A 27991-nucleotide genomic window follows, 5' to 3' on the forward strand; every position below is an offset into this window, starting at 1 on the left:
ATATTTTATCTGGCTTTACTTCTCTTTCATTGTGTACTAGATTTTAGCAAAGCATGTTATTTTAACTAAAACTTCTCATTGTTTTAATGCAACACTCATCTAATTGAGTTTTCATGAAGATGAAAACCAAGCAAAAATCCCAGATTTTATAGATTAAAAACTAAATGAGGAAGTCAACTTCAATCTAATTAAACATTGATTTTGTTTGCAACTGTATTACTGCATATCAAATTAAGTTGAGTATCTATTCCAGAGGAAGTCATATGATTGAGATTTGACTTTGTATTATCAAATCAGCAAAGAATAAAAGTCTAAGCATTTTTGAGAAATATATAGAACATGGAGGAAGATGAATATCAACAATCCTGTTTATTAACTCACAAACAATATTATGGATAAGTATTTTCCATGACTGTGCATATGTATGTCTCTACAATGTATGTATTTGGTATAGCTGAAAACTGCATGTCAGCTGATATCCGTAGAGGCAGCAGCATTTAGGAAATTCCTAAACTATGATTTGTCTGTTTATCTAGAGGCTAACTATCTCAATTATCTATCTCACTTTAGGCTGTCTTAATCGGAAGTATAATCACATAAACGTACAACAGGGATGTTCGGCCCACATGAGTCTTGTGAAGGCAAAACCTTGGTAAAGATGCTTAGCAGTTTTAGTCAAGATGAAGTTTAGCAGGAAAAGTTCATATTGGCTGGAAAATGAGGAACTGAGCTACCCACCTATGTCTGGATGAGTCTCTTTTCCACTCACAACCCCGCAATACTATACTACTCTTCCTCAAACTAAAAGCCTAGGCTCCCACTGCTCTTCCCCTTTCCCTCCAGCCCCTCTGGCCTCCTGGCTGGACTTGAACATGCTGGGTATGTGCAGCGGCTGTTCCCTGCCTTGGATGCTGTCCTCCCAGATAGCCACACATCCAGCTCTGTCTCTCTTTCAAGTCTTCTCATGTCGCCTTCTCAGTAAGGCCTCTATGATCACACCTGCCTACCAGAACTCACGGTCCCTCTTTCTTTGCTCTACTTTTCTTTTTCCCATAGCACTTACAGAATTTATTTCTTTATGAGGTTTCTTATTTACTCTCTGTCTCCCCCAACTAGAAAATAAATCCCATGAGATCAGGAGTCTATTTTGTTTATTGATGTATCCCAGGCATGTAGAACATAGGGTCTGGCTCATAGCAGATGATCAATAAATGGTGGATGAATGAGTACACATGGCAGATGGGTGCCTAATTAAGATCTACAACTAGGGAAAGATTAATTTGAAGCAATATATAATAATAATATTAATTTAATGATATTAACACCCAAAGCTTACATATCAACTAAATGCTATTGAGCACTTACTATGCACTAAGTACACACTAAGTGTTTTACATGAATAATCTCATGTAATATTCATGGCAAACCCATGAGGTTGATCATCTATGTTTACCCCCATCTTATAGTCCAGGTTACTACGTGATTTGTCCAAAGTCACAAGCAAGAAAGTTACAGAGCAAGATTTAATGCCATGCAAGTGTGTTCCAGAGACCACACTCTTAACTGCAGGGCATAGATGCCTTTACCCTTTTGGCACTGGGCAGTCTTTTGGATTGTCTCCCTCTCGTTTGACACAAGCCCCATGTGGTTTAGCGATTCAGTCTTCAGTTTCTTTTCTGGCCATTTGTTACTGTAGTTTCATTAGTGCTTCTAGTGATCAGTCCATCTGAGATCATGATGTATTTCTTTTCGAAAGCTGTACATTCAAGATAACAGAGGGTACCCTGAGTGACAGATTAGGTGAGCCAAAGGATCTAACAGGGGGACACCAAAAAGGTCAAATTGACCAGTCCACAGAGTGTTGACTGACACAAAGTTAAGGCCAGAGGTGAAAGTGGAGTCCCTAAATTGGCAAGAGACAGAAAGACAATCTAAAGTCCACAAGGAACTATTCAGGGTGGGAGCAGGGTGTTCCTATGATCACTCTGAAAGGGACATAGGAAATTTCTAGGTCTAGCTCCTTGCTGTGAAATAGAAATGAAGCATGCATTTCACTCACAGGAGTATAAGCAGACTTTTAAGAATTAATAAACAGAAATACTCAAAGCAGAATATATTATCTTCTAGTTAATATCTAATTAATAGTTGCAAAACTATCACAGTTAATTTTTGCTAGTTTTCCTTCTCTACTAAAAAAATTAACTGGCATTCATTATTCAGCCATAATGTAAAATATCTGAGCACATGAATAATTAGAAACACGCACTGAAAGGCTAGAGCAATGTGTGGTTGTAAGATTTATTAATGCCTATATTCCATGAACTAAATTTAGAAATCAGTAGCTATTACATGACATGTTAAAAGCAGCATTTATTCTACTGACCTGACTTGTGCAGCTTCCTCTGAGGTCACTGAAAGTTATGCAGACCATAAATGTTCTCCAGTTCCTGGTTCCATCAGGAGATCTTTAATATGTTAGGATGTAATTCAGGCCTATGTTTTAAAGCTTGGTGAAATATGCCATGAAGAAATGAATGTCTTTTACCTTCCCGTTCCTAGGGCTTTGTCCACAAACAATTCAACTATAGAATCCAGAAGGAGGCAGCTCCTTAAGAGATGAGCAGGTGGAGAGTGAATTTTTTTACTATTAAATCATTAGAGTCAGCCAGGACTTAACCACGGAAGTTAAAGAAAATTTATGCAAAAAGCAAGCTCATTTCACACTTCCAGAGACAATTTGTAGCTCAAACCTTAGCATGAGTTTCCTGAGGTTGTGCAGTTAGCATCAGGTGTAGCTTTCATATTAAGTACCAGCAGAGCATTATCTGGACAATGAATTCAGCAAAACCTTGTGAATTTATAGGTTTGAAAAAAAGGAAATAAAAAATTTCAAGTCCAGAAAGTCACTAACAGCCATAATCCGGTTAATATCTATTATCTGCATTCAGAAGAAAGAATGTGCTGTCTTTGGCCTCAGGGTATTTAATTGGAATTTGAATTCTTTCTTCTAAGGGATTGGGAAAAGAGTGTTGTGTGACTTGGATAGAGAAACATAATGGGAAGGTACTTAAGTCCCTCTACCAGTGCAAAAAGAAAGAGATGATAAATGAGTGATTTTAAAATGAACATCCTTTGCTGCTCATAGATTCCCGAGTTACTGTATTAGAAAGGACTAGGAGCAGAGCAGGTGGGTATGCCAAGTGCTTTTTTAAGGAATTAAGGAAGATATTCTAGGGGAAAGAGATACCTGGAATTAATTTACTGAGGGTCCACTTTGCGCCAAGCACCATGCTTAGTACTTGACATATAGTCCCTCGTCCAATTTCTGCAGTCGTCCACTGAGGGACACATTGGTGACAGCAAACATTCTGCAGTCTGTGCAGATACAGAGACTGAGCACTGATTGCATGCTGGGAGCAGTGGTGAGCTTACACAGGGACAATCCCTGCTTTCATACAGAGGTAGGCCTTGTACCAAGCATTTAACTCGGATCATCTGAATTAATCCTCACCATAAGGCTATGAGGCAGGTATCATTGTTATTATTCCCATTTTACAGGTCAGACAATGAAGCTGATTAGTGGTGGAGCTGGACTGGAACCCAGGCAGTCTGTCTCCAGAGCCTCGGCTCTTAACCACCATGTTGTATCACCCCCCGACACATGCACACAAACACACTTTTTTTTTTTTTTAATTATTCCTTCTTTTAGATCATTCACTTGCTAAATTGGTTAACAAGGCTTCTTTCATCATGAGAATCGTAACATTAGTTACCCACCCGGGCCCCTGCTCAAAAGCCTAAAGGACCTTGGGAAGTAATGATGAAGCAGTTACACAGGACAAGACAAATGCCTCCTTCATGGTGCAGAAGGGCGGGTCTCATGAACAAAATGTCACTGGAGGTTCAGGTTGTCAAGGGAGGGGAATATGTGGGCTTATTGCCCCTGCTACAAATGTTTCTGACCTGGACTTGCCTGCAGAAGAAAAGGGAAGAAAGACTGACAGGGAAGCTCAACCTTCACGAGCTTGACAAGAGCAGTCACGAGTCCTGGGGCACTTCATCCCTTGATCCCAATCAGAGGGGTTCACATCATCCCACTTCCCACAGACAGTTTCATTTCTGACCAGACCATTGTCTTCAAGGGAAGACTAGTATATCCCGAGGGGAGGAAATAAATGTTGTCTCCTCATCTTGGGCAATGGAAATATGCAAGACAGGGAAGCATGTAGGGAAATTCAATCTAATTTAGTAAATATTTGCATCACTACTATGGCTGGGCACTCTTAGTCAATATAGTAATATCAGGCTCTTAATCAATATAGTTGGCTCTTAGTCAATATAGGCTCTCAGTCAATATAGTAATTTATCTGCAAATGCTGTCGTTGCATAGACTTCACAATTTCCATGGCCAAATAAGTTTGGAAAATACCAGGTAAAACATTAAAAAAGGCCTTTTTGCTAGAGCACTCTTGGAGTCTTCAGGCTAACATGCACCATGACTGTCTAGAAGAGGAATGTAACATTTTGTGCAAATGCAGTGGATGACAGGAGCTTTTTATAGATCATTTTGTGGCACTGCAGTTTGATGCAACATATTTGGGCATAAGGTCTTTATTAGGTCTCAGTAACATCATGAATGATGGATGTTACCCACATGAATAGAAGGGCCCCAAAAGTGATTCTTGGCTTTTAGGGATATCTGTTTACCAACTGTTCAGTTCCAATACTAACCATTGTAATTACGTGAGTCTTTCTCAGGATGCATTGAGAAGGCTGGCTACCTCTCTGTGATTTTCAGACACAGAGGAGAAGAGTATTGGAGGCCTCTCAGAGTCTATTTGTCTTAGAGTCAGTGAATGATTTCAGGGCTTTACACTATTAAAAAAGCATCTCCAGATAAGGGGTTCTGAGACAGGAGAAGTAGTTGCACTGCTTTCCATTATTATAATCACAAGCTGGGGTTCAATATTCTACCTTAGCACAGAAAATAAAAGTTGGAAACAGCTTCTAGAATACACAAAAGGGAAGTCTCCAGAATGGCAGTCCAGGGATAAGAGGACTGAGCCCAGAACAGGGCCTTGTCCTAGTTTTAAACAGTGTACCGAGGGCAACAAGAAAATGGCCACCACTCTCAAAAGTGAGATAAGAAAGCTGCCCTCGGGCATTGGTGACTGTAACAGAAGATAAGGTCTTTGAGGAAGTCCTCAAAGTCTCCCCAGGGGAGGTTAGAGGAGGTTGGGAAGCAATGGTATGCTGGAACGAGCTTGTACTCCTGAGAGCTGGTTAATGAATTTGCGAGAATTCTGCAAGTCAGGTATTAAACACAGTCATTATTAAAAATTAACTTATATAAATATACAATTAAATAAAGCATATTTTTAAATACAGGTAGTAAATACTCAAAAGTTGACATTTCTGAATTATTTTACAATTATCTATGCTCAAGCTTATTTATATCCATTATGTGTGTATGATAGAAATGTTATATAATGTTGTGTTACAGCTCATGTTTCCCCAAATCCGGATTCAGTGACATTATGCTGGTAGCCCAGAATCAGGTATGGTGGAGATACTTACAACATGAAAATTGGCAAATGCTACAGATCAAAACTTTTCTTTATCTTTCTGGTTTTTTTTAATTGGACAGCCAGTTAAACACTCACTAACACACTCTTTTTTATGTAAAGCTGGTTTCTTTTAAAACTTAGAAAATGTTTTTGACAAATAAAATTGTAGTACTAATGGGGTACAAAGTGATAGTTTGATAACAATATGTATGTATTGTAGAATGGAAAATCAAGCTAATTAACATGTATATTGCCTCACATAGCACTTTTTCATAGTGAGAACACTTAAAAATCTCTCAGTAATTTTCAAGTATGTAACATATCATTATTAACTATACAACATGGCGTAAAATAGATCTCTTGAACTTATTCATCTCCCTAGCTGAAATTTTGTGTCCTTTGACCAGCATCTCCCCAGCATCGCCCCCCACCACCTCTGATAACCACCATTCTTTTCTCTGCTTCTATGAGTTTGACTTTTTAAGATTCCACATATAAGTGAAATTGGCAGTATTTTCTTTCTGCACCAACACTTTTAATGGGAAGTGACATTTACTGAATGCTGAGCCCTGAGATAACTACTTTCCATAATTAACTCCTTTCAATCTTATAGACTCCTAGGAGCTAGTGTCCTGGGTTTACTCCAAAGGAAAGGATGGAGATGTGGTTTTCTTCTTTGTTAATCCTAATATTCTGCTCCTGCAGACCAAAGAGCTGTAGTAATTCACATGGGATAAACAGATATTCAAGGATACACTTTTTTTTAGTGACCAGCACCTGCCACCTCTAAGTCCCAGGTAGTAATAGATGCTGTTGGTGTCCTGTGCATATCCCTCAGGAGGAAATTACAATTCATCCATGGGCTGTTTACCCTTGAAAATGAATGGGCCCAGGAACAATCCATAATACAAAAGAAATATGCACTATGGATTGGAACCAAGCAGATCTGGGTGGCATAAGTAAGTTAAACCAAGCAAGGGCCCAGACCCATGTCACCTAGTTATGTTGCCCCAGTGCCTGTCCCTCAGCTTACACTTATGATCTTATCCAGGGCTCCCTACAAACAACTAAGGAGAAAAAAATTCAAGCCTCATTCACAGATGGGGCAGATCAATAATATGCAAGCCAAAAATCCCCTGTAGCTCCACTGCTTCTCTATTGCTCTACTCTGTGACCTTGGAAGACAGTGATGGGGGAGGGAGTGGCATCCCAATGCGCAGATTTTCAAGAAGTGCTCCTGGCTATCAACTTTGCATGGAATGCAAAGTGAATTAATTGAGTTTAGCTTCAGGCCCACGTCCTGTGTGTGATCTTTCAGGTCTCACCATAGGTAATTACAAGGCTTTGCCTGGCAAGCTTCAACCCTCACACCAAATTTAGCACGTAGCCAGAGTGTTGAAGTTTTCTGGAGGGAGTTGTAGTCAAGAACTCATTCATCCCCTGGGGACTATACACAAATGAATCCTTACAGTCCTAGTGCAGGTGTCACCATGTGTAGGCCTCCTCATTAAGGGCCCTTCACTAAGGAGTTTTCTCCACTTTTACTCAGTACTTTTTTATACTTAGCCCTTCTCCTTAGACAAGGAGATGTGATGGCAAACAGTAAGGGGATCTAGAATATGTGATAAAGAGCTACGTATGTCAAATATGGACTCAGGTCCAACTTCAGCATTAGGAACTACCTTATGGTAGGTCTCTTTTCAGAAACTGTAATTGGCTAACACCTTTAAGAGTCATTGACAGCACTGAAGTAAACTCTGAACACTGATCAAGCTGCAATAATGATGTAATTGTGTTTTAGGATGGGGTCCAGGATAATGAATGAGGATGGTCCTTGAAGGCCTTACTGTGGGTCTTGTGAAAGCGAGCTAGGTCTTCCTCTTTCACAGTGGGATTCAGTAGGCATCACTTAATTCTGAAAGCCCAAAGCTATTATATTGGCATGTTAGGAGAGATTTGGATGCTAATAACCAAAGAATAAGCTGAAGCACTGAAGGTTTTTCTGGAAGGTATAAATGAGGGGTACCTGGGACACAACTGTTGTTGGTAGCAAAATCTGTTGAAATGATTGTCTCCTTAAATTGGATGCGCATTTAATTTTGAGTAAAAATTTTAAAAGGAATCAGCGATGGGATAGAGGGAACTTAATGTGGGGTGTGTGTGTATCTGAGCAGCTAAGGGCTTGAGTGTAGCAGACGCTGTCATACCCCACTTTTATCCCCTTGGCACTCCATTCTTGTGAGTACAGAAGGCTCTTTACTAGAAACATCTGCAACTATGAACCTGAGGGCTTGCCTGGACACAATGAAATGCCCAGCTTGTACATAGGTGTTTCACAGTGGGCGGGCCTATGAAAGCCTACCCCAAAGTCTTAGGAAGCTGAGAGGCTGAAGAAAGAGGCTGATGAACACAGTTTCTTAGAAAGAAACATTTAAAAGTACTTATAGAACCCATGTTTGTGTCTCAGGCCGCCACAAGACAAGATGGTGGATCCCTGCACCATTACCCCCAAGACCCAAGGCTTATATACCACAGGGAGAGAATTGGTACAGCACAGATTTGTAGGACAATTGAAGTATGACAACATCAAAATTATTTGACCTAAGGGAAGGATTTAGGGTAAGTAGTTGCTCTTACACAAGAAACAATAGATAAACTAGAAATTTCGGAGGCCTTCCCAGAATGCTGGTCAATCAGAAGCCAACGTGGCAGATTAGTTTCCAAGATGGAGTTGCTTCAGCCTCCACAATGGGTCAGACTGGAAGAGACAGGGAGATGCCCCAAAGTGGTAGAAAGGGATCTAGACAGGGCACTGACTTTATCCACTGACGTTATTCCTGGGAGATGATCCCTCAAAGCACCAAGAGGCAAAGGGGGAAGTGAGAGTGGAAGGAGCCAATGAAGGGGCATTCTCTGCTGTGGACAACAGGAGCACAGTCCTATAAGGGACCTCTGGGAGATGATGCGCACGAGCCTCAGAGTTATGGAGATAATCTCTAGGACACTGTGGCATTACCATTGTTAGGACTTCACCTGGTCAACTGGAAAAGTTGCAGGCAGAAGGGATGCACTGGTGCTTGTGAGAGACTTAGGGGAGAAGGTGAGTATGAAGACCCAGGGATTGGTTGGTAGTTGCTGAGTGTCCCTTATGCATTAAGGGGAAAATGACAGGTTCTGCTCAGCCAGTTATCAATTTAAGTCCCAACCTGAAGGTCAAAAACTTCATGGCAGCATGAAGAGGGACCTGCATCTGTTGTAGTTAGAGAATAGACCCAGGACTAGATTGTCAGCAAAACTTCAGAGAAGGCTGAATCTACAACCTTGGCAAGTCTCTTATACCAAAATCAAGGCCCTGATAAGGAAGAAGTAGATCATGAAAGGTGGAATAAGGATAACTAGGTGGATGTGTTCAACTGCCCCCTTGTAGAAGTATCCACTGCCCCTTTACCAAAAGATAGCACCTTCCCCCTTTCCTGAAGACTATGGAGAGTCTCCGCTGAGGTGGCTTTATGCCCTGCGAGATGATACTTGATTTCTTTAGATTTGCTGTCACCTCTTCCCTTGGCTACTAGATTAATAACTCAGGTCAAGTCTCAGCATGACCTGATTATGAAAGTACTGGTCCTGATATGGAAGGAATGATCCATTCAGCTAAGAAAGAGCAACAAAAATTGGAGAACATGCTTGAGAATATATCTTGAGCTGGTGCTGGACCAAGGGAGATAGAATATAGGGCTGGATAAGATAGTAGATTTGTCGGGGCACATTCTCAGGACATAAGATTTAATGTCTTAATATACTGCTGGGACGGTTACTAGATGCTTGGAAAACTATGTTCCACAACTTTATGGTTTGTGAGTATGGAAGCCCTGGTTCTCAGGGAGGAGACATTTCTGTCAGAACACAGGAAGAATCCCGCTAACCCTAAAGCTATTGATGCTGCCTGGTCATTTAGGGCTCTTCATGCTAATAGACCAGCAGGTAAAAAGAGTTACCCTACTGGCAGAGGTAATTGACCCCAACCATCCTGAGGAGCTAGGGTTGCTGCTACATAAGAGGGGCAGAGAGGAGTCTGGTCAGAACTCCATGTTAACTATACATGAGCAATTACAACAACTGCAGCCTGACTAAGTCATAGAAACTAAGACCCCAGGGGAGCAGACTAAACCATCAGAAGTTACCTTCTAGAACCAATTGTAGGGGACACGGATGATAAATGCTCATTATGGCCTCTGGACTGCCACGGCAGTGAGAATTGTAGTTCTCCCATAACCCTCTTAGAAGTTTTTCCCCAGAAGTTGTTACCAACCATCATTCATCTTGAAGAATCTGTGACAGGATACAAGTGGATCTGATGAATCTGAGCCACACAAGGGGTGAGCTGTAGTGGATAATGTCAGCATCTTCCCACATCTCCCCATACCTGTCTTTGTCATTTTTAGGTACGCCTATCATCAGTCTAACTTCCAAAGCTAGCACATAGACCTATTTCTTAGAGAACTGCCCTCGGATTCCCATAGCACACAGAAAGACCCAGAAGAACCTGGAAATTTAACTCCTCTGGGTAGCCCTTAACCACTGTCTGACATCAACATGGGATGACAGACTCAGCTCCCTTACTTTGGGCTGGGGCGATTCCAGGGCATGACTTTCCCTCCAACATTTTCTTGAAGGATCAAGTTAAAGTTCCCCTTTGTGAGACCTTGCCTAAGACTGCTCTCCTGCTTGGTGTCCTCTTTCCCTGTCCTGCTTCTTCTACTGCCTTACTTACTTCCTGTAGCAGCACTTCCTTAATCAATCACTGGTTCTCAAATCCTAGTTTTGGAATCAGCTTCTAGAGGAGCCCAATCTAAGACACCTGCCAATATATACTTTACAGAATCACTTCAATTACCAGCCCATAAAAATGTCCTCTTAAATTAAGCTTCATTACTCAAGGAAGCATCACAGGTATTTTTCCAGGGGTAAACAGACTTTTAAAGAGCTAGTTGTTATCATTTCATATTTTACAGATAAGGAAACTGAAGATCAGAGAAGTTAAACTATCATGCCATGGTCATGTATAACTAGAAAGTAATGATGTTTGTAATCAAGCTGCATTTTATTTTTCTTTAGAATGCATGCTTCTCAACTTCACCACATGGGCTAGAAAGGAGAATAGTATAATCTTCGTGTCCTGAGAAGATAATGACCTAACTCTGATAGAAGTAGTAATGAAAAGGAAGCAGTGGATATAAGCATGTCTCAAAGAAGGGAAGCCACCTGATTAGCTGTGGAGTAAGAAGCAAGGGATTAAGAAAAGTCACCTATAATACTTTATCTTCCAGCCTGGGGGACTGGAAAGTTGAGAGAGGAAGCGTATGTATATGCAGATGAGGGAAGAGCCAGAAAAGGGCGCAGAGCCAGGTAGAGTAGAGGCATAATATGTCTGTACTTGATCTCATCTCTAGGTTTAGAAGCGTTTGGAAAAGAATAATTTTGCCCATTTATGTGCAAATCTCCAGCATCCATTCTTATACCCATCATGTCTGGTAATTACAGAGATGTGATTTGCATTAGGACCAGATGCAGGGATCTATTGACACAAAGAAGACACCTGATAATTACAAAAGTTCAAATGCAGCCAATCAGTGAATACAGACTGGAGAAAGCAACAATTGCCAATGGAAAGCTCGCCAAAACAGACGAGTCTGGCTGACAGAAGAAGAAAAAGCCTTTTATTTAGAAAAAGTATAAAATAAATTGCACCCCCTTTTTTTTTTTTTTGTCTCTACCTTTCATAGAAAGATTGTCCTGAAAGGCAGACTCCCTCTTTTAATGAGATTCTGGAAAGACAAAATAGCTGATTAGCCCCAGCATTTGAGAAGAAAGATTTGTCCAAATTATTTTTAGAAAATTAGCACCAAAGCCAAACAGTCTCCATTTCTGCATTTTCATGATCTCTGCATTTATTTTCATGGCCTCTCCTTTACCTCCTGCCCATTACTCTACAAATCTCCAGGCTCCTTCTCTCACCTTCTAGTTTTCACAAACTGAAACCAGACTGCTCTTTCTAAATCCAAGACCTGGTGATGACACTTTTCCTTCCCCGTGCTTCCTCGGAATCCTTCAATGGCAGCCCATCCCCACCTGAATAACCTAAACTCCTCCCTCCAGAGACCCAAGTCAGGCTTTCCATAGGTTATGGAAAATGACCAACAGGGCCAGGCATGGTGATTCACTCCTGTTACCCCAGCACTTCGGGAGGCTGAGGCAGGCGGATCACCTCAGGTTAGGAATTCGAGTTCAGCTGGCTAACGTGGTGAAACACCATTGTAAAAATAAAAAAATTAGCTGTGCATGGTGGTGGGCATCTGTAATCCCAGCTACTGGGGAGGCTAAGGCAGGAAAATTGCTTGAACCGGGGAGGCAGAGGTTGCAATGAGCCAAGATCATGCCACTGCACTTTAGCTTGGGTGACAGAGTGAGTCTCTGTTTCAAAAAAAGAAAAGAAAAAAGAAAATGACCAACAGTCCTTCCTTTCATGGGCTTCTAGATTTTTTAATTCTGTGGGCTAGAAAGTTTAAAATTAACAAAGAGTGATTTATAGATGCAAATGTCTATTACCACCCTTATCCCATAGAAGAAAACATTTGAACATCTAAAAAGTAGAAAAAGTAAAACTAAAATAAAAGTCCTTTAGGTTCCCCTAAAGCTTCTGTGTCTTAGAGAGAACACTGGCTGACGCTATTTGGTTGTAATACGGTTGTTTGAAATAGGTATTTGCTGTTTAAGGAACAGGGAACTATTTTTGTTGTTTGTTGTTGTTGCTGTTGTTTTCTCCCTGGGGCATTCTGAGTGCCTGGAAGCACTTGATTTGCTTGTGTAGTCCAACCCTTAAATGCCTGGTCATTCTCGGTGTGATCCTGCATCCCATCCCCTGTCGCCTGACCCGGCAATGAGTCAGCCAGCCCCGTAAGAGGGAGGGCAGGGAGAGACACACGCCCAGCCTGTGCCATTGCCGCTGCCCCCGAGGTGACTTGGTAACTCCTGCAGCTCCCCCAGTAGAGGAGAAATGACTCTCTTTTCTTCAGGCAATGAGACTTCTCCACACCTGCTTAGAATACAGATAAACCGGAACCAGTAAGTCTCTTCTTTGGCTCAGGATCCTTCCTTTTCTCTCCAATTGGGTGGTCTCAGGAGGAAGACAGGCAGCAATAGAGATTGTTTGTGTGCAAGCCACAGTCTGTGTTTCTGTCTAAATATCTCTAGAGTAACAATTAGCTGCTCCGTCCCTAGAACTACATAATGAGGTTTTTTTTGTTGTTTTTTTGCTTTTTTTTTTTTTTTTGAGACGGGGTCTCGCTCTGTTGCCCACGTTGGAGTGCAGTGGCGCCATCTCGGCTTACTGAAAGCTCCACCTTCCGGGCTCATGCCATTCTCCTGCCTCAGCCTCCCAAGTAGCTGGGACTACAGGTGCCCACCACTATGCCCAGCTAATTTTTTTTTTTTTTTTTTTTTTTTGTATTTTTAGTAGAGACGAAGTTTCACTGTGTTAGCCAGGATGGTCTCGATCTCCTGACCTCGTGATCTGCCCGCCTTGGCCTCCCAAAGTGCTGGGATTACAGGTGTGAGCCACTGCGCCCGGCCATAATGAGTTCTTAATTAGAATAATACTCATCGAATCTGAGTTGGATATTAAAAAAAGTAAAGAGAGATGGGGGCTGCTGGATGGAGAGTGAGTGAAGAAGTCAGGGAATGTGAGATTTCTAAGGGATTGAAGAACAAGGATGTCAGGTGTATCCAGAGTAGAGAGCTGCCAGGATGGAAGGATGTGCCAGAAGGTGATTTGTTTGAATGTAAGTTTCCAAAGTGTTCTAGCTATTTATTGCTGCATAGCAAAGTATGCTGAAACTTGGTGACTTAAAGCAACACCCACTTTAACATATCTTATGCTTTTGTGGGTCATGAATTCAGGCAGGGCTCAGCAGGGCAATTCTTCTGAATGATGTAGCTAATCACTTACTGTATTTTATGTACTACGTAAACTTACTACTCAGATTTAAGGAAAATAATACTCAAATTAATTTTTGAGGCACAGTTTTTCGGTTTATATTAATGGACTGTGACAACTAATTTATACCTTGTGGAATTTATCTCTATTTAATGAATTATCTTGAAGACTGGGATGACTCAATCAATTAACATTCTTAGCATTCTTTGAAAATATGTTTTAGGCCATTTTATAAAATTGTGTTATTTATGGATGCAGTGGCTCACGCCTGTGATCCCAGCACTTTGGGAGGCTGAGGCAGGCAGATCACCTGAGGTCAAGAGTTTGAGACTACCGTGGCCAACATGGTAAAACCCCATCTCTATTAAAAATACAAAAATTAGCTGGGCATGTTGGTGGACGCCTGTAATCCTAGCTACTCGGGAAGCTGAGGCACAAGAATTGCTTCAACCCTGGAAGCGGAGGTTGCAGTGAGTTGACATTATACCACTGCACCCCAGCCTGGGTGACAGAGTGAGACTTTGTCTCAAAAAAAAAAAATTGTCTCGTTTCTTAGTATGTGTATGTCTTCAACTTCATTCCCTATACTACTTATATGACCTACTCTGCCTCTTGAAAAAAATATGGGTATATGAAAACCTCACCACATCTAATTCTTTTAGACATGAGGAAAAATTATATATATAAATATATAAAGTAAACAAGTTCAACCCAATAAATGAGTCTTAAATAGTACTGGCTGTGAAACTTATTATTTATATAATATAGGTCTTCAAAATCTAAAAATGATAGTTTTAGAGAACTTTTCTAAAGAATTATAGTTAAGATAATCCATTAACCGGAATTTGTAGACTTGTCGGGCATTTGGCATCAGAACTTGGTTTTTCCAACTAGTTGTTGTTTTTGTTTGTTTTGCTTTCTGTTTTGTTTTGTTTTGTTTTGTTGGAGACAGAGACTCACTTCTTCACCCAGGCTGGAGTGCAGTGGTGCAATCTCAGCTCGCTGCAACCTCTGCCTCCCATGTTCAAGTGTGTGGGCCACCATGCCTGGCTAACTTTTGTATTTTTAGTAGAGATGAGGTTTCACCATGTTGCCCAGGGTGGTCTTGAACTCCTGACCTCAAATGATCTGCCCACCTAAGGCTCCCAAAGTGCTGGGATTACAGGTGTGAGCCACTGCGTCCAGCCTCTGACTAGTTTTTAAAAGATATTTTTGTTGCATTTATCCAATAAAACACATCATATTGCAATGCTTTGAGAAACAGATCTGTTCTCATTTTATTATTAACAATATTAATGGTTGCAGGGAGCCAAAGGCCCGTGGGACATGACCAACTCAGAATTCCACTGCAGACTATATGATCAAACAGCAAACTGTTTTTTATGAATGCAGGATATGGGCAAACTCACGACTGCTCCTGCCCACAGAAGGTTTGCTGGAGGCAATTACTCTCTGGCCCGAGGTTATCTACTGCGACATCTAGAGAATGCAGTCTTACAAGCCTACTTTGGACCGAGCAGCTGACCCCTTCTTCCACCCTCCTTCTCACTATCTCTTTTGCCTAATAAATACGGAGGGCTGTGTGAAGCTCAGGGCCCTTGTCCACTAGAGGCAGGGTGCTTCCAAATATACTCTTTTGTCTTTGTCTTTTATTCCTGCATTTGCCCCACTGTGTTCAGTCCCCTAGGTCCGTGCGCGCGTTACAAGTGGCACCCTGATTAGCCACAGAATCAAGTGCTCTACAAATGGTTCTTTAAAATCCAGAACTGAGTAATTAACATTCTTTTATGAAAACACATTTATTAACTTTCAAAGAAAATCTTGTAATGGTTTATTTTAAAAAAACTAAAAACCATTATAGTACCTGAGATAAAGCAGTCTTCAGACTGAGTCACAAAGCTGTTGGGAACCCCACCCCCACCGGCATTCTGATGCCCCTCTGACAGTGACGTCATAATGTCCTAGTTAGACACAGGACCTGCTGGGCCACAGAAAGGAGGCTCTGGAAAGACGCACTAGGTTACTGGATAAATCACTTCAATTTCCCAATGAATTTTATATTGTTTATTTTTATACCTGGAGTTTTTTCCTTGAAAGGTGGCACTTTGAAGCCTACTATTGAAGGTGAGAGAGTATTTAAAACTTTTATAAAAATAGTAGGTAAGAAGGATGACTCATAATTATGAAAAATTGGTACGTGACAATTTTCTACAGGATGATATAAACTTTATTGTTGGAGATATGGTATGCTTTAGATTTTAAATCTCTGCCTCTAATCCTTTGTGAAAAAAATGCAGTTAGAAAAAGAAAGCAGTAAAAGAAATCAACATATTTGTGATCTATGGTGTGTAATACTTTTTTTTTTAGCATTGCCTAATGTGATGCCTTTAAATGAAGATGTTAATAAACAGGAAGAAAAGCATGAAGATCATCCTCACAATTATGCTCCTGCTAATGAGAAAAATGGCAATTATTATAAAGATATAAAGCAATGTAAGTCTTTAAAGTGAATAGAAATGTATATGCAAAAGTTGATTATTCTGGTTTGACTTAAGTCGCCTTTTTAAAATTCCATCACTTCCCCCTGCATTTGTTAGGTATTTTTTTTCTACTTCTGTGACTTGCCTGTTCATACCCTTGCCCATTTTTCCATTACGTTGAATTTTCATTTCTTTTCAAGGGCTCTTTTTATGTAGAATATATTAATCCTTTTTATGGTAAAAATAATAAATATTTTCTGCCAGGATGTTGCTTATCTGTAAGCCTTATTTTATTTTATTGCATCTTACTCATTTTTTGAAACAGGGTCTTGCTCTGTCACCCAGGCTGGAGTGCAGTGGCACGACCATGGCTCTCTGCAGCCTTGACCTCCCAGAGTTCAAGCAGTCCTCCCGAGTAGCTGGGACTACAGGCACATGCCATCACACCAGACTAATTTTTGTATTTTTATGTAGAAACGGTGTTTCATTATATTGCCCAGGCTGATCTCAAACTCCTGGGTTCAAGCGATCCACCTGCCTCACCCTCCCAAAGTGCTAGGATTATAGGTGCGAGCCACTACACCTGGCCAAGCCTGTTTAAGTATCTTTAATTACTGAGAAGATTTCAAGTTTTATAATATCAATTCTGTTTATTCATTTCTTTATAATCTCTGCATTTTGCGTCTTGCCTTAACAGGTCTTATCCAGTCCAAAATATTGTTTTCTTGATTTTTAAAAGTAGTTTTATGTTTTTAACTTGAGCTTTAAATCCAATTATTTTTGTGTATGGCATAAAGTAGGGATAAAGCATTATATTTTTCAAGGATGATAGCCAAGTGTCTAACACCAATTCCCTACTAATGTGAAACATTTAATATAATCAAAACTCTAACAGGAAATTAGGCCAATTGTTATACTTGTTTTTTTAAACTGTCTGTTCCTAGAAAAATACCAGTGTTTCAACTTTTATACTTTCGTAACTCATGGCATGAGTGTTGGGTTGTGACTTCCTTTTATTTTTTCCATAGCTCTGTCTCAGGAATTGCTCAAAAATGATGAAATATTAGTGGCACCATTTTTATGTGTGTTGTCCATAATTTATCTGTTATCTTGTTAGAGAACATTTAGTCTACGTGCAGTTTTTCCCATGTACATTCTTCTCATATACACACTTGGGTGAATTTCTCTGTTCTCACAAAGAGAGAAATGAATACATATGTACATATTAAATACACGCACATACATTCGTGTGTGTATAGAATTTTGTGTCACCTTATGAAATTTTGGAGAAAGGAGACACATGTGCATGTTCAGTCTGTTGTCTTGATCCAATTCACTTTGATCCTTTGGTTGGGGGAATATGTACATCAGTTTTGAATTGCATCCAACTCCACTGATGAGTCTTAAGAGCAGCATTCTTTATGTGTATGTGTAGATTTGAGTATATGTGAGGGAGCTTAATTGTTATCAAACAATACGCTTTTAAGCTGAAGTGTTCATTCCATAGTCTAACAGAAGGTTCAAGGGCAGGTAAATGCTTCTTACTTGGTTTTTTGATAATGTCAATACTAACATTGATAACATTGCACATCTACAAATCTACTTCAGCACCTGTTATGGGCTTACATTTTTTTTTTCGACGAATTTCGCCAATAATTGCTTCTTGGAAGGGGTCATTTGACATAAAGATACTAGTTTGACTTTTTTCAATTAGTTTTAGATTTGACCCTTGCCCCTCTTTCTTATTTTATAGATGAAAAAAAATGACTGTAATTTTTTTATTTTTTTATTAGTGCATATGTTTTAAGAAAAAAAACTCAGAGGAAGAAAAAGGTAAGGGAAAAAAGTGACTTAGCTAGTTGCTAAAGACTTTTGCTTTTGTTTTTAGATGTGTTAACAACACAAAATCCAAATGGCACTGAGTCTGAAATAACTGTGAGAGCCACAACTGACCTGAATTTTTCTCTAAAAAACTGTAAGTAGTGAAAGGCACCATTGCACATGTAAAAGCCATTAAAGAGATTTCAAAACAGCAATAGAGACTGCTGGGGAGAAAAAAAAGTCTTCATTCCTAAATAAGACTGACATTTTCCCTCTAAAGTTGATTCTATGACTAGGATCCAGCTTAGCTCTTGGCCATCCTCTCTGCTTTTCTCACACTTCCTCCCACACAAATACGCTTGAGGCTCCACCTCCATTACACTGATCATTTCAGAATCCGGGGAGGTTCTTGCATTTCTAAACCTCATACATTTGGTTTATGTGGAAAGAAAAATTAAATAATAACTAAATTTTTGATTCTAGGAAAATTTACATCTTTCTTAAACCCACATTTTTACGCCTTTCTGGGTTTTATCTTCAGCTTTAAATGGGGAAGAGAGAATGTTTCTAGCTACGGCAGTGTCAATATTGAGAAATGTGAAACTCAGGAATGCCTAATTATTAACAAAGCTACTTGATAATAATGAAATATTTTGAGCAATTTCAAACCTTGGGATTTAAATGAGACAGTGACATTTCAAGGGTGTATATTAACTCAGTAAATCACTCATGGGAATCTTGCTTATGCACAACAAACAATATCTTGAGTTGTCTGGGACAAGACATGGAGAGGCAGCTCTTAAGTGGACCAGGTACCTCAAATTCCCTTAGGATATGAGTTACTGAGTACAGACCGCAGGACCCAAGGAAGAGACTGCAAAACTCTCACTTTTATTTCCACAATTCAGGCTCCCAGAGGATTGTCAGGGAAAGTGGGATGGGAATAAGACATTCCTGCCATTTTAAATGGGGCTGTGACAGAAGGAGACCTGCTGGCATGGTGGGGATGTTCTAGGGGAGCAAGCTTTCAGGAAGATGGAGATCTGAGGATACCTTTGACTAAGGGTTGCTTGCTTAAGTATAGTCCCTAAAACTCTGAAGGCAAGGGGGTAAACTGAGGCAATCTAGATGCTTTTCTCCAGAGGATAAGGGTTGCAAAGCAGAATTTAAGGATGACTTACTAGTTTTTCGAGTGCTGCTTGAATCACTATCAACTCCAGTAACTGATTCCCTCTCCCAACCTTCCTTGTCAGCAAGACACCTGTGATGGGTTTGTGGGCTGGCTCAGTGTGAATTTTTTCTGCCCCTCTGTAGAAGTCCTCCTATAATGGGTGCCCTGCACTCCGTATGGAACTTTATTGACTCCTGTATTAAACAGTTAACTGAAATGGCCATCGACTTGAAGAAAGGGTCCTCTAGTCACAGTTGTTACCAAACACTCCCTTAGTGACATACCTCCAGAGGGACCTATTACAGACTGAGATATATACTAAATTAGACCTGAAAACCCTTGATTTGTAGTCCGAAATCTTTATATCCAAATGTCTGTTTCCAATTTACAAGCATACTTAATATTCAGCCTCCCTTTTTTGCGTCGTTACACTGAACAGCAGCCATGCTGCTCTGGACAAAGAAGATCATTTCGCGGCCTGTGCAGGGAACCATCTGGAGCCAATTATCTTCTCCAAGAGATCTTCTTTACCTCTAAAGAAAGCCTGTGGCCACATGTTCCTTTTCCTCTCTTTCACAAATTATAGTCGTGTTAATCCCACCTCAGGCACCCCATGATCACAAAAACTTTATTCTTCAATACCTTCTTCTTTCTCCTTTAATTTATTTCAGGAAAATGTTAATGTCTTTCTCTTCCTTTTTCTTTGTTCTTCTCTCTCCTTTTCTTTGTTCCATTTTTAGCTTAAAAAATATCTAATCTCAGATGTTTAGTCAGTATTTTTACATGCCAATCATTCTTTTTCCCTTTTCCTAGATAAAATTGTCAATGCAACTACATATGAAAAATCCGCCAGTGAAGAAGAAACAACTACTAACGAACCCTCTCATAAAAATATTCCAAGTATTTAAATTACTACACTGTATTCATACCTGGAGCATATCATTATGTGACTTAAAAATTTAAGTTTCACTACTCTGAGCATTACATAAAGTCATAGCATGCTTAAAGAATTTACACTGCTACCTTTTAAAGTCACTAAAATCTTTTAAATGGTGAATGTCTAAGAGTCAGTCTTCAGGTATACCTGACAAGGGATGGGAAATGAGCGTTTGTAGAAATAGAATTTTATTTTAATAAAATTGTATCACATTTGTGTCTATATTAAATACGTATTCACAAATTAGCATATATTTATAAATATAAGTATATATCGAATGTATTTGAAATATAATTCATTTTGCTAATAATGAAAAATATTCTGCCTGCTTGAGGAATAAACTTATCTCTGGTTAGGATCAATTGTTAGTGTTTCCTAAGATTATTTGAGGTTGGGGGTTGGGAGTGGGAGGCTGCAAAATCAAAATGACCATTTTACTTCCCTCTCAAGAATACTGTTCCTTATAAAATATTTGTGGAGCCATAACAACCCAGGATGGCTCTCCTCTAAGGTCTTGAATGAGTGGTCTAATTGAAGAGAATGGATACTTTTGTGTCGTTACATGAAACCCTATTTTCTCCAGTTCATGCAATCCAAGTATGTTTCTAATGTAATTATTCTGAGTTTGCATTTTTAACACTACTGAAAAAAATCTTTTTTGATATGTTTAAAAATGAAAACCTGATCATCCTGGCATTCCCCTTCTTAAACGTCCCTAGGAACTTACTACTAAGTTTGGGGTCAAGTTTTAACTCCTTAACCAAGCATTCAATTCCAAAACAATCTGGCCACTGTGAAAATGTTCCACTCTCAACTCTGGTTACATTCCCCATCCACACCCTTCACTCCAGACTTACCTGAAGCTCTCAGAGCTTACTGAGCCTGCTTATGAGTGTGCGTTTGCTCACGGCTGGAATGAGCTCGCTCTCACCTTGTTTGCCTGGTGAACAATTGCTAGTTCTCTAAGCTTATATGGGAACATCATCTCCCTTTTGAAGGGTTTCTGGCCTTAACAAGTTGAATTAAGCCCTGTGCATACCACCTGTGCATTTCTACTAAAGCCTTGATTATCCTGCTACATAAACAGCAATGATTCTTGTCTGCATCCAAAATTAAGGTGGGTTCCTTGACTGTAATGTCTGAGACTTGTTTACTTGTGTATAAGTTAGTGCCAACCCCAGGGTCTGACACACTGTAGGAGCTCAAAGTTTAACTGCTAAATGACTAACAAACAAATGACTGTTACTCAAACTAAATTATTTTGTTATCCTGTTGTGTTTTTTTGTTGTTGTTGTTGTTGTGTTCTGTTTTGTTTTAACAGGATCAACCCCAAACCTGCCTGCATTTTGGACAATGTTAGCTAAAGGTAAAGTCATACAGCTAGGTAGCTCGGGGAATGTTTTGGTTTTCTAAAATCTTACTTAGAGCTAAGATCAGTCTAAATACCTCTAATACTGAGTTGATAAGTCAACATTTTGTTGTCCCTCATAATAGCAAAATTCAAAACAAACCTAGAAAGGTGATAAAGTGTCACACATTTTCTGATTGCCCACTCTTTACAAAAGTTTTATTCTCTTACAAATGTTAGTTATTCAATTTATTTATGATTAAAATTTTTCAGTAAGATTCTTGCTCAATATCATTCATCTTTGTGTTTGGAGCAGTGCATGCAAAAGCACACAGAGATGCATGTATAAATGCAAAGTATATATCAAAATATATGCATGCATAAAAGTGTGTATCATAAATATATAAGCATGCATGTATAGCATGATGTACATAGTATTTCTATGCATGTGTGTATAAATGCATGTGCATATATGGATGTACACATGTATAAAGGTAATGCATGTATCACACAGAAATATATGCATTGTATATGTGAAATATATACCATATTCAGTTGATCATTTTTCCATATTCTGTGTTTGCATTCTGTATCACCTACTCATTAATATTTCTTTGTCACCCCAAAATCAGTAGTTGCAAAACCTTCACAGTCATTTATGGACATTGGCAGAGCTTTGAAAATTTTTAATTGTCTGACACACACATTCCCAGCTGAAATAGAACAAGGCAATATCCTGCCTTCTTTATTCAGCTCTCGTTCTGTAAATAAGTGTCATTTTTGCACCCCACTTAGTGCCACATTTTTTGCATTTTTTGTGCTTTTTTGTTTATGATTTTGCTATTTAAAATGGCCCCCAAATGTAGTGTTAAATTGCTGGTTAGTGTTCCTAAGTGCAAGAAGGCTGTGATGTTCCTTATGGAGCTAATATGTGTTAGAGAAGCTTCGTTCAGGCAAGTGTTATAGTGCTGTTTTCTATGAGTTCAGTGTTAATGAATCAACAATATATATTAAGTGAAGTATCTTTAAACAGAAACACACATAAAACAAGGTTATTTATTGATCAGTTGATGAAAATGCTGTGACCAGACTTGCAGGAATCTAACCCTGTATTTACCCTGGGAGGAACAGTTCAGTATTTGCTAATACAGTGTTTATAGGACTTTATAGAACATAACTGCCATGAATAATGAGAGCACACTGTACATATTATACACACATACATACACCATCAATAATTTTAGTAAGTGAATGTTGTTTACCACAACACCAATTTATTGTTTTAACAGCTATAAATGGAACAACAGTGGTCATGGATGATAAAGATCAATTATTTCACCCAATTCCAGGTAAGAACAAAATATTTCAATTGACTGGGTGCAGTGGCTAATGCCTATAATCCCAGCACTTTGGGAGGCTGAGGCAGGTGGATCACTTGAGTCCAGGAGTTGGAGACCAGCCTGGGCAACATGACAAAAACCTTTTCTCTACAAAAAATGCAAAAATTAGCCGGACATGGTGGCATGCCATTGTACTCCAGCCTGGGTGACAGAGTGAGACCCTGTCTCAACAAACAAACCAAAGTACTTCAATTAATAGACACATAAATACTCTTACACATCTTAGTGTCTTTATGATGATACTGTTTTTGGTGTATGAAAGGCGGTATCATGGTGACTAACATCTCAGAGAGGACATTTACTGTTTAGGAGAGTTATAGTTCCTAAGCATTCTTTTTTAGTTATACTTTGCAGATGACCATTACCACCTTCCTGTTTTGTAACATTTATCCCTGAAACCAAATGGAGGAGGTGAGTGAATAATATGTAGAATGCAGTCTTTTTTAAAAACAGACTTTATTTTTAGAGCAGTTTTGGGTTTAAAGAAAAATTTGGCAGAAAGTACAGAATTTCCATATTCAACCCTCCTCAGTTTCCCCTACGTCTTGCATGATGTGGTACATTTGTTACAATTTATGAACCAATAGTGATTCATTATTAATTGAAGTCCATAGTTTACATTAGGATTCACTCTTTGTATTATACAGTTCTTTGGGTTTTGACAAATGCAAAATATCACGTGTCTACCATCCCAGTATCATACAAAAGTTTCACTGCCCTAAAATCTCCTCTGCCCCCATCAATTCATCCCTTTGTTCCTCTCTCCCCACGAACTCCTGACAACCACTGATCTTTTTACTATCTCTATAGTTTTGCCTTTTCTAGAATGTCATATAGTTGGAGTCATACAGTATGTAACCTTTACAGACTAGCTTCTTTCACTTTGCAATATGCATTTAAGATTCCTCTGTGTTTTCTTGTGGCTTGAGAGCTCATTTATTTTTATCACTGATATTCCATTGTATGAATGTACCCTTCTTCATTCATCTACTGAAGGACATCTTGGTTGCTTCCAATTTTCGGCAATTATGAAAAAAGCTGCTGTAAACACTTGTGTGCGGGGTTTTGTGTGGACATATGTTTTCGACTCATTTTGGTAAACACCTATGAATATGATTTATGGATCATATAGTAAGACTATGTTCAGGTGCAGTGGCTTGCCTATAATCCTAGCACTTTGGAAGGGCAAGGTGGGAAGATGAGAGTGGTTATTTTTGTAAGAAACTACCAGACTATCTTCCAAAGTATTTTTGGAATTCTCACCAGCAATGAATGTGAGCCCCTGCTGCTGGATACGGTTTTCATTAATGGCTTAATTATATTAATAGAAGTAAAATAAACTCCTGATTTGAATGGAAAACTTCATGAAAAAAACACATTAATTTCCCCCAGAAAACCTCTCTCCTACAAATAATTGGTTGAAAAATAGGATGATGACATATCTAAGACCTGTCACCTCATTTGTGCGCTGGATTGATAGTTGTGGCCATTTGCCTTGTGGTACTTCAAGAAAATTGAGTGACTTGACTAGACGCTGTAATCCCAGCACTTTGGGAGGCTGAGGCAGGCGGATCACCTGAAGTCAGGCGTTCGAGACAAGCCTGACCAACATGGTGAAACCCCGTTTCTATTAAAAATACAAAAAAAATTAGCCAGGCATGGTGGCGGTTGCCTGTAATTCCAGCTACTCAGGAGGCTGAGGCAAGAAAATAGCTTGAACCTGGGAGGCAGAGGTTGCAGTGAGCTAAGATTGCGCCACTGCACTCCAGCCTGGGCGACAGAGCAAGACTCCATCTCAGAAAAAGAAAAAAAGAAAGAAAAAAAGAAAAGAAAATTGAGTGATTCTTCTTTGTTTAGAAAAGTTATAAACAGGAATGACAAATGCTGGCTCATTTTATAAATACTTTGCCATTTCTTCTATTTAATAGAGCTTGATTGATTTTATTGTTTATTGAGCACATACTACATGTTAGGTGTTGTGGGCACATTATTATGTTAGTCCTCACAGCAACTCCATGAAGTTGGTATTATCTTCATTTTACAGTTAAGAAAACTGAGGCTTAGAGAGAAAAGCTGCCCACGCTTGTAACTAGCTTTTCTGTAACTTCCAGAGATTATGAGTTCCAAACCCTTCTCTAGTTCTGACCATCACCTAGATAAAGAAGATATACTATGAGCACACATCTTTATTAAAAATCCTTTCAGGAGACAGAAAAGCAATTCAGGAGCACAGCCCATTTTAACATAATTTGTCTGATTATTCCCGAAATAATAGACCTCAAAGCATTAAAAGAGTCATTGACAACTGTATACATTTTCATGGTCTAAGGTCACACATTGACAATTGTAATTTTTAAAAATCAGAGAATATAGACATGGAAGCTTGTCATTGCTTATGACCTAAATATCGTTACCTAGAAAATAGTGAAAACCCTTGGAACTTTTGAGTTGGCAGATGCTGGGGGTTAGCTAGGGGAAAGGGGAGAAATAACGACATATTGTCATCATTAAATGTTTATTAAGTGAGATATATATTCAGGAAAATATAAAATTTGGCAGTAAAGCTATCATTTCATTAATAGATTTAGTTAAAAAAAAGATTCTTGATATCTCTGGATCCAGACATAATATTATATTTAACTTATTTTAGAAAGTTAAATGAATTGATTCTATTTATTTTTGTAATGTGAAGTACACTAGATTTAATCTTTTCAGTAATAAAATGGCAAAACTATCTCTTAAGCCTCAGGGAAGAAGCATTCACTATACCCCACCCTTTTAGCTTAAAAGAAAAATCAGTGCATGATCCAACACTAGAGCATGTACCTTTACCTCCTGAAAGATTGGTCCCTTCGGTGTAAGTCAATCGTTTTGGAAAATAATCTCTTCAGACATGGTAGATTAAATCAGATAAAGTCTGCTATACATTTTGACATCTGGTAATCTGGGTTTGAAACCAGATTTTGCCACTTACTATGTGCTATGGGCAAATACAGAAACTTCCGTGATACTGTAAAACGGAGCTAAGGACAGCTCCTTCAGGATTGCTGTGAAGGTTAAAGAGGAAAGTTAAGAGTGTTTGGCGTTAGAGAGTAGCTTTCTCCTTCGCATTGCCTGTGGGATGGGAGGCCGGCCAGTTAGTACTCTGGATGGTGGAGGGCTTGCTTCTCTGTATTTGCTTTGCAATCTTTACTCCTTCAGGAAAACACACTGATCACCCTATTTTCCACTGTATTTTCTTTCTTTTCAGAGTCTGATGTGAATGCTACACAGGGAGAAAATCAGCCAGATCTAGAGGATCTGAAGATCAAACTAATGCTGGGAATCTCGTTGATGACCCTCCTCCTCTTTGTGGTCCTCCTGGCATTCTGTAGTGCTACACTGTACAAACTGAGGCATCTGACGTAAGTCTACAGACCTCTGCAGTCTTTACAACAAATGCATGACATCGCATTCTCTCCCTCCTCTCTTTAGTAGATTCTTAGGAATATGTGACCTCTGAATTTATCCACATGGCATTCAAATTGATTCCATTTACTGTATTCAGATGGAGCATTGGGCTGTCTTTAAGGGAATATCCTACTTGAACTTTTTCCCAATAGTCATCCAGAGATAGAAATAACCTTAGTCAATTGGAAAGGATAAAGAGAATCTAGATATGCTCTTTTTTATATAGCCCTGGAACAAATATATTCTGTTCTAAATAGCACATCTGCTTAGCATCTAATGTTTTTTATTCAAGCAAGCCTTGAGACTTTCAAAAAACAGCCAGTCTCTATCACCTTTACACTGTGAGACCTGTCCATTGGCTCTTTCTTATCAAAATATTAAATTCAACTCAAGCCTGATTAAGGGAATTATTTAACATTTTTCAGGCAGTGTAACAGATTACCTTCAAAAATCCTAACAATTGCTTAATGTTCATAATGATCATTAATTCCATTCTTTTCATTGTGGTGTTTTTGATGAATGGTGTATTTCTCTGGCTCATTAAAACTGTGATCCTAGGTATTTATTCCCCTTCATTCAATTTCATTGTACATGTTTCTTATTAAACTTTCATTAAGGCAACTTTTACTATTTTAGTAAATTGGTTTATAAATTCTAGAGATTTGAAACATGCTTCAAAGTGTTAAATATAATCAAATTACAATGAAAGAAAAACTAGGCTGGCCGCGGTGGCTCCCGCCTATAATCCCAGCACTTTGGGAGGCCGAGGCGGGCAGATCACGAGGTGAAGAGATCAAGACCATCCTGGCCAACGTGGTGAAACCCCGTCTCTACTAAAAATACAAAAAGTAGCTGGGCATGGTGGCACGTGCCTGTAGTCCCCGCTACTCGGAAGGCTGAGGCAGGAGAATCATGTGAACCTGGGAGGCGGAGGTTGCAGTGAGCCAAGATTGCGCCACTGCACTCCAGCCTGGTGACAGCAAGACTGTGTCTCAAAAAAAAAAAAAAAAAGAAAGAAAGAAAAGAAAAAGAAAAGGAGAAACTATATATCATTTATATAATGTTACTAAGTAACTAATACACTGGGCAAAATTCGTATATTTTAATTTCTGAATGCTTGTCTAAGCTAAGTTACAAATGTACACAATTAAAAACAATTCTTGATATATGTTCTTTTCTTCCTCAGTTATAAAAGTTGTGAGAGTCAATACTCTGTCAACCCAGAGCTGGCCACGATGTCTTACTTTCATCCATCAGAAGGTGTATCAGATACATCCTTTTCCAAGAGTGGAGAGAGCAGCACATTATTGGGCACCACTTCTTCAGATATGAGAAGATCAGGCACAAGAACATCAGAATCTAAGATGATGATGGATATTTCCACAGGCTCAGATGATGAGATGCACTGAGTAAGAGGTGGAACCTGGTGAAGAAATCATACTGATGAATAAATAACTTTAATTCTTTTGTCATCAAGAGAACTTTCTTTATGTCTTCTGTTAATGTCATGAGTTTGAAGCTCTGCTGAGACATTCTGGTGTCTTAAAAGGAGGACAGACTCAATAAAAATTATCTCTCAGTTATAAAATGTAATGGAAAATGCACAAGAAAATAATTTAAGGTGTGAGAAACTCATCAAGTAAAAGCATTCCTGGAGAGTGACTTTGAAAGATATTTTCTCTAGGCTGGTTCATTTTAAAACAAGGACATTTAGATACTTACCTTCCCCAGGGGCATTTTGAGAACATCAGGGAACTTACCACTACCTGTGCACCCCCTCACCACCAGTGAAGCAAAAAGAACACACCTGTTCATGTTTTATTG

The 27991-nt window shown here is 39.2% G+C and overlaps 1 protein-coding gene across 2 annotated transcripts; it reads left to right on the plus strand.

Annotated features, from left to right (window-relative positions):
• The first annotated feature begins 12547 nt into the window (after positions 1 to 12547).
• Positions 12548 to 27643, plus strand: EQTN (equatorin). Of its 2 annotated transcripts, none has more exons than XM_050760726.1 (8): positions 12548 to 12689; positions 15928 to 16053; positions 17929 to 18015; positions 19846 to 19932; positions 21291 to 21335; positions 22607 to 22666; positions 25968 to 26121; positions 27354 to 27643. In XM_050760726.1, the coding sequence occupies exons 2-8, from the start codon at positions 15942 to 15944 to the stop codon at positions 27574 to 27576; spliced, it is 768 nt and encodes a 255-aa protein (XP_050616683.1). In that variant the 5' UTR covers positions 12548 to 12689; positions 15928 to 15941; the 3' UTR covers positions 27577 to 27643. The 2 variants fall into 2 exon arrangements, with proteins under 2 accessions (XP_050616683.1, XP_050616681.1); XM_050760724.1 differs by lacking the exon at positions 12548 to 12689 and adding an exon at positions 15514 to 15684.
• Positions 27644 to 27991: the final 348 nt, after the last annotated feature.

Source organism: Macaca thibetana, chromosome 15 (assembly GCF_024542745.1).
Source record: "Macaca thibetana thibetana isolate TM-01 chromosome 15, ASM2454274v1, whole genome shotgun sequence".
Lineage (NCBI taxonomy): Eukaryota > Metazoa > Chordata > Mammalia > Primates > Cercopithecidae > Macaca > Macaca thibetana.

Excerpts from the sequence above, each read along its gene's own strand:
- EQTN (XM_050760724.1), top strand. The coding sequence starts at position 15,609 with ATGAATTTTATATTGTTTATTTTTATACCTGGAGTTTTTTCCTTGAAA. Across the intron at positions 16,054-17,928 it reads TTATAAAGATATAAAGCAAT|ATGTGTTAACAACACAAAAT; the intron begins GTAAGTCTTTAA and ends TTTTGTTTTTAG. Across the intron at positions 22,667-25,967 it reads ATTATTTCACCCAATTCCAG|AGTCTGATGTGAATGCTACA; the intron begins GTAAGAACAAAA and ends CTTTCTTTTCAG.